Genomic DNA, 17,320 nt, shown 5'->3' with positions numbered 1-17,320 from the left:
GTCGTTCCTCTCATATCAGCTGTTGCCAAAAGCTGTCATCATCTTCGGCACCGTTCGAAAAAGCCACGAGGATCTAGATCATGGTATTCGCAAATAATGCTGGAGTGTTTGTTTTAATCTACTTGGAGCAAAATTAATTCCCCCAAGTTTTAAAGTTTTGAGGACTTTTCTGAGTACTGTCAACACTGTGGTGATGCAGTAAACCCAATGACAATTAAAAGAAATGCGAATGCAAACACACACACACACACACACACACACACACAAAAGAGCGACAGTGCGAGCCTCTATTTGGCTACTCTGGCAAATACTACAAACTGTCTTCTAATGAATCCATGAGGAAGATTGGATTCATGGGACCCAAAAAATGCACTCAAGAAAAATGTAACTTGCTAAAAAATGCCTATAATCAGTGCACATTCATGCATCAGGTGTGCAGATTGAGTGTCAGACCAGATACTTCAAATTGCAGTTAATGATTTTTGTGATTAATGTCCTCTACATAAACACAAGGTCAACACAACCCCCGTCTGCTAGAAATGAGCATCGGCCCACATTGCTACTGCTTAACTACACTCTGTGTGCCACTTCCTTTCACATTCAACTTCCTTGGTCTAACATGACACACAATAACACAGCACACTGAATGAACTGGTCTGTTGTCCAGAGCTAGTTGAGCATTATCCATCTTGATCCAATTTCAACTCTCCATAATAATTAAGAGCACAATAAACAATGAAACACATTGAGTGGACAGTATCAGGGAGGGTGACGTAACACAGAAGTACTATAGTATCCGTGAAAGGTGAGAATTTCTTTCTCACAAGCTCCAACAATACATAAAGAACGACAGCATTCAAGTATCTCGTTCTCAGAACACAAGAACTGACAAATTGATCAATAAGATGTGTGCTTCTGGTGCCTCCAAATAATATTTTTACATTCAATTATTACTCTATAATGCAGCAACTCAACAGCTACAGCACCCAAGCTACAGGCAACTTTCAGAAAATGTTTAATACAAAACTGAAACTGCTGTTTCCATGACAAAACCAGAATTACTAGCTTTCATGTAAAATTCACAAAACAATTTGGGATTTTTTTGTTTTTTAGACCTAAGTGTTTTTGTTGTGTACTTTATTTAAATCAAACACTGTACAATAAAAAAGTTGAAATTGATAAAAATCAGGAATTGTGTGACTTTAACATGAGAAAACAATTGAAATGAAGTCCAAGGTCACACAAATGTTGAATGTCAAAGGAAGTAGTGGTAATGTGAGGTGATTGTGTTGACCTTGTGTTTACGTAGCGTACATAAATCATAACACTGTATTCCACAATGTTTTTATCAACTTCTAAAATGCAACCCTCAAATATGGCTGCAAATGTGTTCTTTTTTTAAAAAAAGTCAATGTTCCAGTACCTGGTGTGACACCCACTGCACACCTGACACATGAATGTGCACCTGTCATGACTGGTTATAGTCATTGAATGTTTCTGCAAACATGCAAATTAAACATGCAGAATAAACACACAGAAAAGGTAAATGAAAGCAGGAAATCACACACTTAAAGGCAAAGCAGAGATAAGTAGTAATGGGTTCCACTGAAAGAGGGCTAGTGTGCGGAGCTAAACGTAATCGAGGGGGCCTCTGGCTGTCATGTTTATTGGCCCAAACCCCGGGAGATGAGACTGGGCTAATGAGCTAGACACTAACACTGGCTCCCTATCCGCCCAGCCAAGCCCTGGGCTCTCTCTGTTAATACCTTCAGACGTTTCAATAAGAGGGCTGTGGCTAGGGCAGAGGCCATTATTACACTTCTGTCTCTGTGCTTTTTAATATCTCCTCCTCATCCAGGAAACACAGACACTGCAGATGTGTGTTAGCCAGGTGCCAACCGGGCCTATGATGGCACAATGAGCTGCAATCTATTCATGATCCCTGGCAATCATATCCACAGCTACCTAGGGGGTCGAGCTGAGGTTCACTGAACACAGATTATAAATACCCAAAAGTTATTTTTACTTTACCCTTACTTATCTTAATATTTGCTTGGCGATAAAATTATATAAATCCTGCATTAATGGGTTTATATGTATTAGTTCACATATTTTTGCAAATGAAATACATCAATATTACTATTTTCTGACAGTTAGTGGAATTATTTCTGAAGTATTAATTGGTCATAGTTGCAAATTAATTTAAAAAAGTGAAAATGTTTTAACCTGAATGAATATTTTAATAACGTCTCTGTTGATCACGGTCTTAAATATGGTTGAAATTTACAAAAAGTAACATTTAAAAAACTATTGAGGGACTGCCTCCATTACTTTCTGTTTTGACACCGTGGATTCCTAGAAAATATCCTAAAATGTACTGTACCCAGAAACATCAACGTCCTGTACACAGTTCTTAGAAATGTCTGCGGTTAGCTCTCCTCTTCAGTGTGAACAGGAAATGCATACAGCACAAGCTGTATGTTGTGGTTGCAAACTGGAAGAGGCAAGTCATTTGGTGCCATGACCCAAGTGCCCACAATGTTTTCTCTTATGAACGGGGATTTTTATTTCTGCTTCACTGATCAGATAACTGGATATCTACAAAGATTATGCTAACGATGACAAAAACAGCACATAGCAATAGTTTGTTTGGTGGATACTGGCATTATAATTAAATTCTATTGTATTTATATTGTCCAATATAACATATTCCACATCCTCTTTCCTTCACCCTTTGCATCGGATAAGGAAAAACTGTGAAAAAGAAACCCCAGGGAGAGCAAGTAAGGAGGGAGCCGTCTCCCAGGTGTGACAGACGTGCAACAGATGTTATGTGTACAGAATGAACAACTTAATAAAATCACAGCATAGTCAATCCATATGACAGAAATGAGTAATAGTAAATTATAAAGACTGAAAGGCCCATAACCATTTGTACTTTGCCCTTTTAGGCACATTAAAGGTGTAATGTATTTGCTTTTACGGTCTAATCTTTACTTTGTAAAAACAGGTGTAGTTATTGGTCATTCACTTTGACTTTTTGAAACATGAATAATTGGTGACATATAGAATAGACTGTAACCACCAAAACACGGTGCTACACTAGAGCCAGTTCTGGCGTTGGGACACGTGACTTGGAAAAAGAACAAAGTCAATACCAATGCTCCAATAATCACATAGATCTAAAAGGAAAACGTTAGCTAGGAGTTAAAGCAAGAATGTGTGCACAACAGCTCCTCGATGTAGCATTATAAACCATCCTATACAATTAGCATGGGAACACATAGGCTGTCAAAGAAGGGCCACGACAAAAGGGGTCAGAGGTTCCTCAAGGTTCTGTATGAGGGCCGCTTCTGATCAGCTTGACTGTGTGCAGGGTGAATAGCTGGGAAGAGCGACCCTGGGACGGGAGAGGTCAGTGGGACTCAATGATGTGAGCTTTAATGTCCACAGATAGAGGACACAGGATGGGAACCGTCTTTGACATCTTAATTAGCTTCAACATCTTACTCTCATGCTTCTGACAGATGGTTTCGAGATGGTTTACAGAGCGGGGAACAGTTTCCACTATTAGTATTAAAATAATGTAAATCAATCATCTGTGAAACACGGGCATTCATTTGGGCTTGACTTTTAAATTATCTTTGAGAGGGCTGTCTCGGATCGAAAAATCAGTGAGGGCAACGTATAGGTAGACAAGATGGGTTTTATAGGTGTTTCCTATAAGTGTTGTATTTTGGATCGTGTGTGTGTGTGTGTGCGTCTGTGCTTCTTACAGAGTCATCAGATGCTGACGCGGGCCACCCATCCCACTGTTGATGCCGGACTGGTATGTTGGTCAAGTCTGAAACGTTTCTCTTCACCTGCAAACACGGAAAACATGATTATCAGTGTATATTCAAACACAAAAATCAGACTCGCTAATAATAATAAGAAGAAGAAGAAGAAGAAGATATGATACATCACATATACACTCTTTACCATCCTGTCATTATTAAGTAATATTAAAACTGGAACTGGAAACTATTTTCATTCTTATTTTAAAAGTGTTATAAATTAGAGCCAGGGCCACATCAAAGTATCCTCCATTCAGTAGCATGAGGGAAAGTAGGATGGAGGCGAGAGTGGAGGAGGAGATGAGTCAAAAGGAGGAGAAAAAAAAAAAAAAAAAGACAGCCAGTGTTATCAGCATTCTTCAAATGCCACAGCTAATGCCCAGCAACAACAGCCCCACGCTCTGAAATGAACAGTATTTCTCTTTTCCCATTCATGCGCGGACGCTGTATCTGCATCACTTAATAACATTCCGTGCTTTTAAACAGTTAGCAGCCAGCAGCGCCTGTCCCACCGAGCGCCGCGTTACACCGTCCAGTGGGTTGTTGGTTTAAAGCCCTAACGCCAGCCTGATGTGCGCCAGCCGAAGGTGATCAAAGCCCCGTCGGCGTCTGAGTGCTGGCGGCCGTGGATTCTCTGCATTTGTTCAGCAGAATTATGCCCTGCGGGCCCGCGCTGGCTGGACACTGATGCTGAGAAAACTGTCAATTGTGGAGCAAAGATCCCTCTACACATGGGTCAAATCCTGTCTTTGTAAAAAGCACTGAAGAGAGATGGATCCTTGGGCATATGCAGGGCTGCTGGTCACGGAGGTGGAAACTTAAATACGCTACAAACACAAAGTCAAAGCCAATGTCAGGAAAAAGCAAGAAAGCAGCCAGGCTGAAGCGGAGGCAGACTTTCACCTTAATGCTCTAATATTACACTTTGAATCCGTATATTATCTACTTCTGTGGGGGTCTGAGAGCGCCAACACACTAATGGCTGCTTGCAGACATTATGATATTCAAATCTCAATTCATCCCTTTATAAAGGCAACAGTGAAGTTCCCTGAAGTTGCCGATCCCTCAAATGCGAAATGATATTTTATTTGTGCCGGGCCTGGCACAAGCAAAGCAATTTGCAGTACAAACAAGCTGCGAAACAAATAAAAAGAACAATAATAAATGAGTGGCACAGTCTGTCCTTTGTCTTTCTATCGTAAATCCTACACCACACTGCTCAGTGCCTATCCTTATGAAGAGAAGCTATGGCCAGGATAACAGACTGGGGTCAGAGCGGGTGGCCAGTGTTATTACAGAGTGTAATATCTATGTTTGACCAGCCGGACTACAGGGATTTCACTGACCGGCTGGCCAGCCGATGAATAGAGGGGGAAAGGGAGGCAAGGAGAGGCATAAACACTAGTAATGAAGAGGCTGCAGTCAGAGGTTAAAGCAGCATCAGAGAAACAACAAACTAACACCCACCACAGAGAGAATGAATGTGAGAGGAGGAGGAGGAGGAGGAGGAGGAGGAGAAGGAGTGGAGACAGAGGAGGCACCTGGCAGAGGATGACCTGATCTCAACACAGAAAGAAAACACAGCTACACACCAGGCCTGGACCACCTAAAACTACACCGCCAGAATCCGCAGGCACTCACGCAAGTCTTGTCTGACCTTTTGATAACTATGACGCTATTATGAGAATCCAATGCAACCATATGAAAAACAACAAGTGATTTAGACCATAGCAACGGAATAACAGGTTGACAAAATGCCTTGCCCTAGCCTCTCTCCAGGTAGCTGACATTTTTTTGTTGCAGCCCTCAGTAACAGAGCATTGCATGCGTTTGCCACGTTAGCCAGCATTCAAGGAGCAATACTGTCTAATGCTGCCCCCTGTCTGTCACAGTCCTCTCATTCACAAGTTACTGCAACAAATTTAAAACAATTATATTTCATTCAACTATGAGAAACTCATTTTACATAGTTTTACTTACAAATGTTTGACCTCAAACAATGCACTACTCAGAACGTCATTATATGACACCGGGCGGTAATAAGCAGAACGTGGCACCGATGATGAAAAGTATCCATCGACCCGACTTGGACATACAGTATCCAAATGCCAAGGAAATGTCTTTAACAGAGCAGAACAGGATTTAAATCCAAGTCTCAGTTCCAAATACAGCACTGCTGATTTATGTGTTGCTGTTCATGTTGAGATGAGGCAGGGGGGTACAAATTCAGTTATACACGACATTAACTAGACTGGCTGTGGTGCTGTGCCGCTGGGCAATGCGCCTCACGGCAAAATTAATGATCCAATCATTGTAAATGCCAATTGCCTGTAATCCCTGGCTGGAAGCAAATCAAAGGGAAGGAAAGGTTTCCGTTAAACAGTCACAAGCTCTCTCTCTCCCTCTTTCTTCGTCTCTCCTAGGCACCAGATGCCTTTCTTTCATTCCATTTTCGATCCAACCTTCCTTTTCTCAGCTCTGTAGCCCTTTCTGCATTTGGTTCCTATATGTCACCCAGCTGCGGAGTCGAGATGGGGCCCAGGCCCGGCCCCGGGGGGCAGCAGAGGAGGGAAATCCCCAGGACAACTGGTCTGGTCACGGACAACCCAAAAACAGCAGCCATCCCTATTCTACCCTCTACGTCCCTGGCAAACATTTGCTCTCCAGCTTAGCTCAGAAGCTAGCCAGCAACTTACCCCCACACTCTTGTCTGGTAATGCCAATCAGAGTCTACACAGCCCCGCACTCTAGAGATGGAGAAGAAAGAAGGTAGAGAAGGGACACTGGGACAGAGATGGAGAATGAAGGGATAGAAAAGGAGGGGCAAGGGCAGTTCCCTGAGAGCCACAAGGCAAAGCCAGAGCCTTTGGCAAAGACAAACAAGAAGATAGGACTCTATCCCTATTGATATGCACAAGCAGGGACCATCGGCTAGTCTTCAGCTAAGACAAAAGGGAGAATGGGGAGAGAAAGGTGCTCTGTAGTGGAGTCCATATGTGTCCGTGAGTGGACACAGTATGAGCAGAAAGGGGAGTCAGGCTGGCTGAATATGGTGTTACTTCTTTGTTGCACTCTTAAGTCTTCGTATGATGACAGAAATACACTCCTCCCTCCTGTTTGTGTCTTCTATTATTGCTTTTTTTTTTATGAAAAGATTTTCCCTCATCTTAAAATATGAGCATCAGAAATTCCTCCAAAGCAACTTCACAGAGGTCATCCACAACTACTATTAAACTACCTAATTGTGGTTGCACCTGTAGCATTCAACACTAGCTACTCAACCCTTTGAATCATTCCCTGCGTAGTGTGTACACATGGTTTAATGACATATTATGTTCTAATACATTACAGTAGTAGAAAAGAAAAAAGGGAAGGAAGGAAAGACGCCTGTTCCCAGGCTAAAGTGTAAATATATAAAGAGCATGGTCAAACATGGGGCAAACAGAGTCCAGATCTATGCAGGTTAAAGTTCTGGGCCTCATTTTCACTGCAGGGGGCCTTGAGATGCCTAAAGACAAGCATGTGTAAGGAAAAGACCGCGACATGGAGGCCTGTTTAAGCCCACATTGTCCCTTCTCCATCCCCTATGGCCTCTTACAGCACCCCCACCAAGCCACCAGTCCTTTGCCTCCTTTCTGTGTCCATGTTCCCCCCTCCCACACTGCAGGGACCCCTCCCCAGTGTTTGTAATCCCAGCAGAAACACTTAAGGTTCACAGTGGGTGCTCATCAAAACCATCTGCCTGAGAAGAGGGTGAGAGAGAAAGAGAGAGAGAGAGAGAGATGACGGAGGGAGGAGTGAGGAGAAAGAGCGAGGGAGGAAAACCAGGGAGGCAGGATGCCTCATCCAGTTCAGATGTTGGATGTATTAATCTGTTCAATTAGCACCATTATAAACCCTGCTAGTAGCCTGATTATTATTAGTGTAATCTTCACCCGCACCGAGGAGCCAGACACGAGATGAAGTGACAGTGATGAGCAAAGAACTTAATAAAGGGCTGGATGTAAAACAAGAAGTCTATACAGAAATAGATTGTGTAAAGCTGCCACATGATGGACACCAGCTAAAACTGACAGTATTTTAAGTGCAAATGAAATGATTATTACTTAAGATGTAAGGTCAAATTAATAGAGGGACTTCTCTACCTTATAACTCTTTGGGGAGCTTATTTCCCCTCACCTGTGGCAGCAAGATACCCACTGTGAATAACAAATGGCGCCTGCTCAGGTCTCCCTCGGAGGGTTAGAGCGGTACGGGCCAGTAATATGTGTGTGTGTGTGTGTGTGTGTGTGTGTGTGTGTGTGTGTGTGTGTGTGTGTGTGTGTGTAGGGAAGTGCTGATTCTAACTCACACGGGGCCAAACATTCACTCTCTCACACACATACACACACAGACACACACACACACACAAGCTTTAATCCATTTGCAGCTGCGATAGTAATAACCGATAGACTGCGAGGTGTGCTACCTTCACACCGGGTCCAGTATGAGTTACAATAAATATTTCATAGACTGCCGAATCTACTGTTTAGTTTCAGATGAGGAAAATGAATGGAAGTCTTGTCTCTTTCCGTTGCTCCCGCATGCCTAGATCAAACAGTGTTCAGTATTTAAACCGCCTCCAAACTGCTGAGAGAGTGGGAGAAAGACGCAGCGTAAGGGGGAACGGGGAGGAAAAGAGGGGGTTGTACCAGACCGCAGCTGTGAGAGTAATTATGTGCGAGGAAATGTGATCATTTGTGATGAATAATGAATCGATGGCTGAGATAGACTAGCAATGTTTGGCAAATGGAATGAAAGCGGAGTTATAGGAAACTAGACTCAGGTACAACAATATTATGCATGTGAGAGTCTGTGCGTGAGTCAGTGCAAGTATTTTGTGTGTCTGGGGCATATAAAGTGACTTTCTGAGGTCCCGTACGGTCCGTGTCTGCGTGCAATGCTGATGTCATACCTCCTGTATGGTTCTGGAGCCGGGGAAGTTGAGACTGTAGTCCCTCTGAGCCTCGCGGTGGCTGATGACCAGCAGGAAGTTCTGGTTTAACGACTCTTGGAGACCACTAGATGGGCAGGGGGAAAAAATACAATGGTAAGAAATAGGGATGAACACAGTATGAGCTTTGGAAAAGAAATAGAAATCGATGCATAAAGAGAATAGGGCAGAAAAGTAATGCAAGAAGAAAAACAAAACATTATCACTAAGAGCCACTCAGCCGCGTAAAAGGGCAAGCTGAAACTTGCCAACTAGTGGTAACCTGCTGGCCCACAGGGAGGTGGGTGCCTCCTCCGGGGGTGGGTCGCCCACTTCGCTGGTTGTGTCTTAACAAGCCTGGCCAGAGCTGCACTCAGCACAGTAGGCTACCACAGCTATGACCACCTGCACAGTAACAGCATGGAGTCCATCAGTCTGCTGCTCACAAACCTGGCAGCAATTATGAAATAAACCCAAGAGAGCTTCCAGCACCGTCCTAACAACAAACGCTAAAATACACCTTAAACCACAATCAGTGTGTGCAAAAACAACTCAACAATTGCCGCTTCAGGTAGAGAGTTTACTGGCTTTTTCCTGTAGTATATACAATTCTGAATGCAAGGGACCAGCGAGAAGAAGCAAGAGAGCCATTATTTTTGCATCAACCTCTTCAGCAGATGCTGCTGGATTACTGCTGTACCTCACTACCTTTGTCTAGCTTCTGAAACATGACTGTATAGTGATTATAGTCATATCAATTACAAGTCATATCAGTTGGTATCAATTACAGGCTGCTGTCAGCAGTACCAGACACCTGGAGATGATTCAATGACGTTGTGATGTTGTTAAACTGAGTTTCTGAATCTAACATTGCGACACATTTCACCATTTTAAAAGAAATTCACAGTATTACAATATGGAAGACTGACAAACTGATAATTGAGGACAGAGAAACTCACAGGAGTACAAATATAAACAAACGTGGTGGTAGTATACTATTTTATCTTGCATCCAACTGGACATCTAAACAATTAATCTATAAATCTGTAACATGTTGTAATAGCATTTTCCCCCTCAATGCATAAAAAACATTCAAAAAAGAAGCTGTTTATCTGAGAGGTCCACACTCTCACAGTGGATGTCATATGCTGATGACATTGTGAGCGGAGACCCGGCAGTGAAGACGGGATCTGGCTCAGAGGCCCCGAAGGGTCAGACATTCTGGATTGGCACCGCGGCTCGATCGGCGGCTTACAGCTGTGACAGAGACGCCGCGAGCGACGCAAACGCAGACACTTTGTGTGCTTCACGTAGAGAGGAGGTGGTGGGGGAATCAACTTTTGGAAGCTTCATTTACAATAAGCTGTGAGGTTAAGTAGCGTTTTGAGCAAACGCTGGGTCTGTGCGGCTGAATATCAATGGGAGGCTTAAGGGCCGAAGCAGGCACTTAATCAGGGCTCAGAACCCAAGGAGAGGAGGAAGAGTTGAGAGAAAGCGAGGGATGGGGGAATTAATATGTAGCGCACACATTAATTATGCAATCACACCCTTAATCTGTGCAGATCTGGACGAGCTTATGTTAACAGAAGCTCAAATTTACTGTAATGACAGCATATTTACATTGACTAAAACTACGAAATCAATATGTAAATGTAATGTTTGTTGTAGCTAACTGGGGAAGATTGGAAATGTGTGGAGTGGGAAGGATGGATGCATATGTAATAGGGCTGAGCAGAAGGATGAGAGAGAGAGAGGGATGTGTGTTCATGGGCGTGCGAGAGAGGCTGAGGAAAAATGGAAGGGGTAGGGACACATAAATAAGGATCTCGCTAATATCATGATTATGTTTGGACACAGTCCACAGCTACTGCTGGCAGGCAGCTAGACTCCTAAATAGACAGAGATAGAGGGTAAACTGAGTGGAAGTGTTACTCTGTCCTTCCAAGCAAAGAAGGAACATCTTATCAGTCATTTATGGCAGACCGACGAGCCATTTGGTGCGTGTGTGGGTGGAGTTCTGTTCCAAGATTTACTTTGAAAAATCGGATCACTCGTCGTGCTCTATAGTACAAATATAGCTACTCGAAATATCGGATGCATTCAGAGGGGAAAACGTGCCATCTGTCTGGAAAGGCCTGCCGGTTCACATATAAACAAAACACCCATGTTTCCAGTCCAATATCCCTTTGTCTCGACTTGATTTCACCACTGATGTTTTCAAAGCGGCCGTCTTTGGATGGAAGCAGGCTCTGCGAGCAGCACGGGGTCGAAATGTGGTTGTCTCCCGTGTTTGCTTCTGCCTTCAGGGGTCTCTTTCTCACTCAACACACACACACTCGTGACATCCAGGTCGGCCTGCAACATCTCTGGAGGTACTCGACATGGCATAAGGGTGCCGGGAGGAAAATGTCATTTAACTTTATGGACAGAGAAAATGGAGCGTTTTGCAGGGGAGAAGAGCAGGCTAAACAGATTGGTTTCATTCTGAGGTAAGCCCATCGCCTAAGCTGTGAGTCCCCGCGGCACATAGCAGACTCTAGACCTTATTAAACTAGCACTGCCAGACACACACACACAAATTGCGGCATGTGCCTGCAAAATACAAATACCCATGCACACACACATTCTCTCCAACCTCTCACACATGTACTCACTACCATTATGCGCCGCTTAGACACATAAAAACACACTGACAAGGAGAGTTGTTGCCTCTAACATGTGCAGAGGAGGTTCCTGAAGTACACACAGGGTCTTCTTACCTCCACATTTTGCATCCGCAACAAAGCAGAAGGACGCGAAACCGTCGAGGCCCTGCTCCGCTTTGCTCTGCCATCTTGTCCCAAAGTTAATCAGCATGCTAACTGTTAGATACTTCCCATCAGGGCTGCTTTAGCTAACCAGCCCGCCATCTTACCTATCTGTGGATCTGCTACGAGATAGCTGACACACAGAGGGAGTAGATTGGGGGGCGAAGCCGCATCAAAAACATACAAAACCTAATGAATCATTTTTGCAATTTCAAATTTCCATGAGAGTTCAAATTAAAATAACCTTTCCTTGGCAAACATGCTTGCCGAGAGCTGAGCGGAGAATAAACGAGGAAGGAAACAGGCTCCATTGAAATATTCATCAGGCCTTCATCATTTATGCAAGAGATTAGGTCCTCCTCAACACCCTCTTGTATTCACAGGCAGTCATCAACGTGGCCACAGAGAGAGAAACCTTCCACAGACCGGGCTTTTAACACCGCAGTATGAAGTGCAGATCACATCGCTAACTAAATAACTACCTGAGATGGATTGGTGCTCAAAGGGAAATCTCCCAAAGCCCGAAGATTTATTTCTAATCAAACAAGACAACTAAGAGGAGTTTACTCAGCGGGATCATAATGACGGTGGAGCACTGTTTAATCAGTCGGTTTGGTTTAGGTGTGTGTGCTGCATGAGCCAAGCTCTACAAAGTAATTGCCAAGGATATTACCATTTATGGGACATTTGCATTTTTACTCAGCAACAATTTGAAGCAAATAAACATGGAGAAATTAAATTTGGGTGGATAAATGCAATTACAAACTAGCAAATATGGATATATAGGAGACAGTGGTAGTTTCATTAACCTCATTCAAAACAACCATTTGATCCGATTGGTCAAGAGCATTAGCAACCAAAACATTGCTTTTATTAAGAGTAATAATAATAAATTCATATTTTCTTTGGCTCTCAGATATTTATTCTATTTTTATTCTATTTTATTACCATTTCAGCAGAGATGTTTTGCAGTTTATTTTAGATATGAAAAGATGGGTAAATGTGGTTCATGAATAACTTTTGTTTTCTATAATTTAAATAATAAGTTCACTTTATCAAGACACATTAGTACCTTAAGTTGGTATGCTTCCCTCTCTGAAACCTTTAGGCTGAGGCCTTCATTGGCACTGAGCTCAGTCTACTGCAACACATTTGCACTTACTGTGGATTTATGGTGTGACGAGTTTATTTTTACTGCCAGCTAACGAGTTGTCTTATTATCGCGCTAAAGGGTACTGCCCCCTCCCCCCCTTACTCTGTGATCTGTCACCTATCCTTGTATGACAGCAGGGTCACCACACACTCACACACACACACACACTCACACACATAAACAAATGGAAGTGCATACGCTCAGGAGCCCACCCACTCCATTTAGGCCCGACTGTCCTCCACCAAAATAGCTGACACAGAATAATGAGCTCCTGACACCCAAAATGATATCGATAACACTTGGAAAAATGGCAACGGCGCTGCTAAAAAGACACAGCAGTTAGTGGGGAAGCGAGAAGATGAGGAGAGTGAGGCGAGAGAGGGAAGGCGGGGGAGATGAGGGCCATTAGCTGCCAACACAGTAGAACTACCACTTAGCCTAACTAGCAGGCAAAGCGGCAAACTGCCAAACGACTTCTTTTACAAGTGTTCTGGTGACATGTGGATGCTTGCTTGGCTGCTAACATGAGGAAATGTGGGGAGAGTTACAGTTCAATTTGAACTTGGAAACCAAAATACAAGGGCCATCATAATGAGATAAACAACTCTGGCTAGCAGAGAAAACGCATCTAAGAGAAGTGCTACTGAAAATTATGAAAACCTCATTACTATGATCCTATTGGATTTAAATTTTGAAAAACACGAGCAATCTCAGTAAATTTAAGAGTCCAAAAGGTGTCCTTCGGAAAAATGGTTTTAGCTAAATGTTTTGTTCAGCATTTAAACCGAAACCTGTTAAATCGCCATTAGACATAAGAATGAACAAATGACATTTTTATTACCCTATCATACATAACTCTGCCCAGCCTGCCTCCAAATACTAAAAGTCAAATAATCCATCTTGCCTTCTGTTCCAGGTTTTGAGACAAAGCTAGCAAACTTCTAAATTAAACTTTAAAAAATTAACTCTCTTAAATCATCCTAATCCACTTTATCGGTTTTACTCCTGACTATTTTTTAATTGACCTCAATGTCCAGAGAAAGAATACTTATTACCAATCCATTCTTTCTGAAATGCATTATATATGTTTTGCTTTGATTTTATTATTCTCCACTTATAACACCACAACTCACAATACAATAACTTCCTTCACACCAAGTACAGTCAATATATTCTGTAGGTCAGACTCGACCAATTAAATGATATCATCTGTGATTATATCATACCCAAATTAATGTCATCCAAGCACCTAAATAATCCTTAATCTTCAGATCTAAATCATTTACAAATATTGCAAAAAGAGTTGGGCATAGGATTTTCTCCAAAAGCTGTATCGAACCACTCAGTGGGTTTGCCTTCGTCTAAAAATAGTTGGTGTTGAATATCCATGCTCAATACAGGCTTGTTTCTTTCTTTAATACTGCTCTAGTGCAATAGTGCACCATGGTGACGAGATTTTACCAGAAACGTGTCATGAAAAGATACAAGAGGACCTCTAAAAGATGATGCAATTTTAAAGCTTCATTTGTATTACTTTTAAATCTGGTGGAATACGGTTTCCTTCTAATCAATCTGCATAAGTCGTTCTTCCATTATTCAAGCAACATCTCCATTATCTGATGGAATTTCCTTTAACTTCTTATGAGCCAATATCTTCATTTTTTTTCCACATGATTGTTGTGGGCGGTTGTTTTGTAAATATATCCAGCTGTAATGCTCGTCATCTCCTTCACAGTCTTTTATAGAGCCGAGTTTGCCTGTGGTTTGCCCTACTTGGCCTGCTAGTTAATGTGTCCTTACCAGTGTGTAGAGCAGACAAAGCTGTGGTGAAGTCAAAATGATGTTACTTTGCAAAAAAGGTTCAAGCTGAAGGAAAACTTACAAAAACATTAGCAGTAAAAAAGACTGATTAATGTATTTAAGTGTAACGGGGTAAAAGTAATGTTTTTTCTCTAAAAATCTACTTGAGTAAGGCTTAAAAAAATATTTAAAAAAAGAAGAAAAAAGAAGAAAAATTCCTTACTCCTGCCTTTATTTCATCATTCAATTATTTATTTTTTTCAGTCCAAAATGGCTTAGTCCCATCCATTTAAGCACACACACACAATCTTTCATGTACCCACACACACACACACACACACACTTTCCCCGGTCCAATGTTCTCATCGTCAAATCAAAAATAAAAAGGTCGTGGTCACCCTATAATACGCAGGTGAAATGAAGGAAGAAATATGACTTCTTTGGATGATGTTTACCCGACACTGATGAAAGGACAATCACATGTTCAGCTGCCACCTGTGATTGTATTACCGCTTTGGCTTAACACTGAGCAGCCTGACATTTCAGAAGGAAAGGTTGCTAATATGCCACGGATTCACTGAAATGAACAGGACAACCTCTGGATGGAGAACGCCGGCTCGACGAAGATCAACACATCTCTATCGTCCCTTAGTGCTATCACTATTGTAACAGAATGACGTGTTTTTGAAAACAAAACATAGATTATGAAGTGTGAATATCATATACGCAGTCTATGAGGAGTACGATGCAAAACAACCTGAGGCAAGCAACAATGTCAGGCTGAAAGAAACAGAGACGGGAGGGGAAATTCATATTTACACAACAGAGATTGATGTTCCTGGCAAAAATGTCACAATGGATGTGAGAAAATGGATGCGCTCCAGCAGGTCAAATGTCTCTTAATATACCAATGAAAATGGTGTTTGGAGATGGATTCTGAATGCATCTTCTCCATTACTGGACATAGATCGCCACCTGGTGTTCACTACGAGGTACTACGTCCATACCATTACTAGCAGTATTTCATAGTCAGTAGTGTATGTAAAGCAGGATGGGAAGAGGAGGGTTTCTAATGAGATTAAAGAGAGAAAGAAGAGCGAGAGGGTTCTGAATGCTTGGTTGAATACCTGTTTTTGCTGGTGCTGGTGCTGGTGCTGGCAGTAGGGGCGATGTCTGGGGTCAGGACATACAAGCTGTTGTTCTTGGGCAGGTGTAAACTTCTCATCACCGTCTGATTGCACACACGCACACACAGGTTTTAGGTTAGATAGATGGATTATATGCACATCACAAAGGTGCAATGCTGTCAGTACAGCCTGCATGGATCATCGTCGGGTGAGAATGATTCTGACTTGACGATGATCCAAGCAGGATGGAAACATCACTAGATGAATTGTGGCTTGGAGTAGTATCCAGTATTCTTAATATGGTTTTTAGGAACATCAAATAGTGCTTTTTATTGTGGGCTAGGCAACAGGCCTGTTTGCAAGACTATTGTTGGTATGCTAGCCAGAGCTCGGTTAGCTGAGCAAGGCTGCAAGCACCAGTGGTGTGGGGATTTCCACTTGGCCACAGACACTTAATATGAACTCACTATGGTTTTGTAGAACGTTTTGGAAACAATTTCATGTATGCTATGTTCTAATACTTTGCAGTTATAAAATAATCACATCAATTTAGATTAAGACACCGAACATGAAGTCAAATAGCAAAAGAAAAACACAGGAAAGAATATATAAGATATTACAGGTTAGGCTCATATCACGTTGTGTTTTTCTCACTTGCCGGCTTGTGACAAACATATATAGAGTCTGTTAACTCACACTATCTGATACATCGCCACTCTTCCATCCCTTCAGCTGCATTTTGGACGCTGGAACGGCAAGCTCCGTCTCAAGGATTTGTTTGATTTCTCCTGTAAATTAGATTTATGCAGAGGAAAATGTACATTATGCACAAAGAGGCAGCGTGATATGTTGAGTGTTATACACAGTATGCACATCGGTGTGTGCCTTGCTCACCGACTGTGCTGCCTTCCTCCAGTACCAGCTCTATAGTGCGCTGCCGGTACTCCACCCTGAAGTTGAGCATCCGGGGCTGGCGCTCTACAATGTGTCGGGAGGAGGGGTTGACGGGACAAAAAGCTGAAGTGGAGGACGACGGAGGAGAGGACGACGAAGACGAAGAGGAGGGGGGAGGAGCCGAACCTCCTGCTGCTGCATCGGCTGCTTCTGATTGGCTAGGAGGTCCGAACATGCTGGACTGGCTCGCCTCGCTGGAAAAGTTACTGTACAGAGGCGACAGGGTTAGTGATGGCTGCCAAGTTCAAATCCCAGGGTCTTTCATGGAAGGGCATGACAGAAAAAAGTGGATAGAAGAAGAAGAAACAGCCAAATCATAACAGATGCCTTCAGAAACAAATACACATTTGTGGCCACATCTATCGTATGTTTGCCCTTGTCATTACCATAGTAAATAAGAAGTGGACTGTGTCAACGATGGGTTGGCAGACTGCTGCTTTGAAGCATTTTATCACTGAATCCCCCCCTTACAATATCTGCTTACTCTCTACGTTCCACACAACACAGTTATTGTCTTTTTGTCTCCCGACCACGAACAAAGTGTTTCCTTTGTTCCTTGAAGTGTAAGCAGCAACTGTCTCACAAGAACAGAGTGCCACTCTCAAACTATCCAACAACGGCTAGATTTTATTTGAGAGGCCACTGTCCCGAGGCGTAGGTTCACTGTCACA

At 42.7% G+C, this 17,320-nt stretch overlaps 1 protein-coding gene across 1 annotated transcript in view; it reads right to left on the bottom strand.

Annotated features, from left to right (window-relative positions):
• Positions 1-17,320, bottom strand: part of faf1 (Fas (TNFRSF6) associated factor 1) — a 54,156-nt gene that overhangs the window by 29,557 nt on the left and 7,279 nt on the right. The window contains exons 4-8 of the mRNA XM_084011986.1: positions 16,590-16,855; positions 16,392-16,483; positions 15,696-15,799; positions 8,791-8,896; positions 3,777-3,863 (exon numbers count right to left, since the gene is read on the bottom strand). Of these exons, the coding sequence (XP_083868112.1) occupies positions 3,777-3,863; positions 8,791-8,896; positions 15,696-15,799; positions 16,392-16,483; positions 16,590-16,855 (655 nt within the window). The remainder of the gene's footprint in view (positions 1-3,776; positions 3,864-8,790; positions 8,897-15,695; positions 15,800-16,391; positions 16,484-16,589; positions 16,856-17,320) is intronic.

This window comes from Eutrigla gurnardus, assembly GCF_963514095.1.
Source record: "Eutrigla gurnardus genome assembly, chromosome: 6".
Taxonomy (NCBI): domain Eukaryota; kingdom Metazoa; phylum Chordata; class Actinopteri; order Perciformes; family Triglidae; genus Eutrigla; species Eutrigla gurnardus.
Note: the sequence above shows the minus strand (reverse complement) of the source record. Positions and strands in the feature narration are given on the sequence as shown.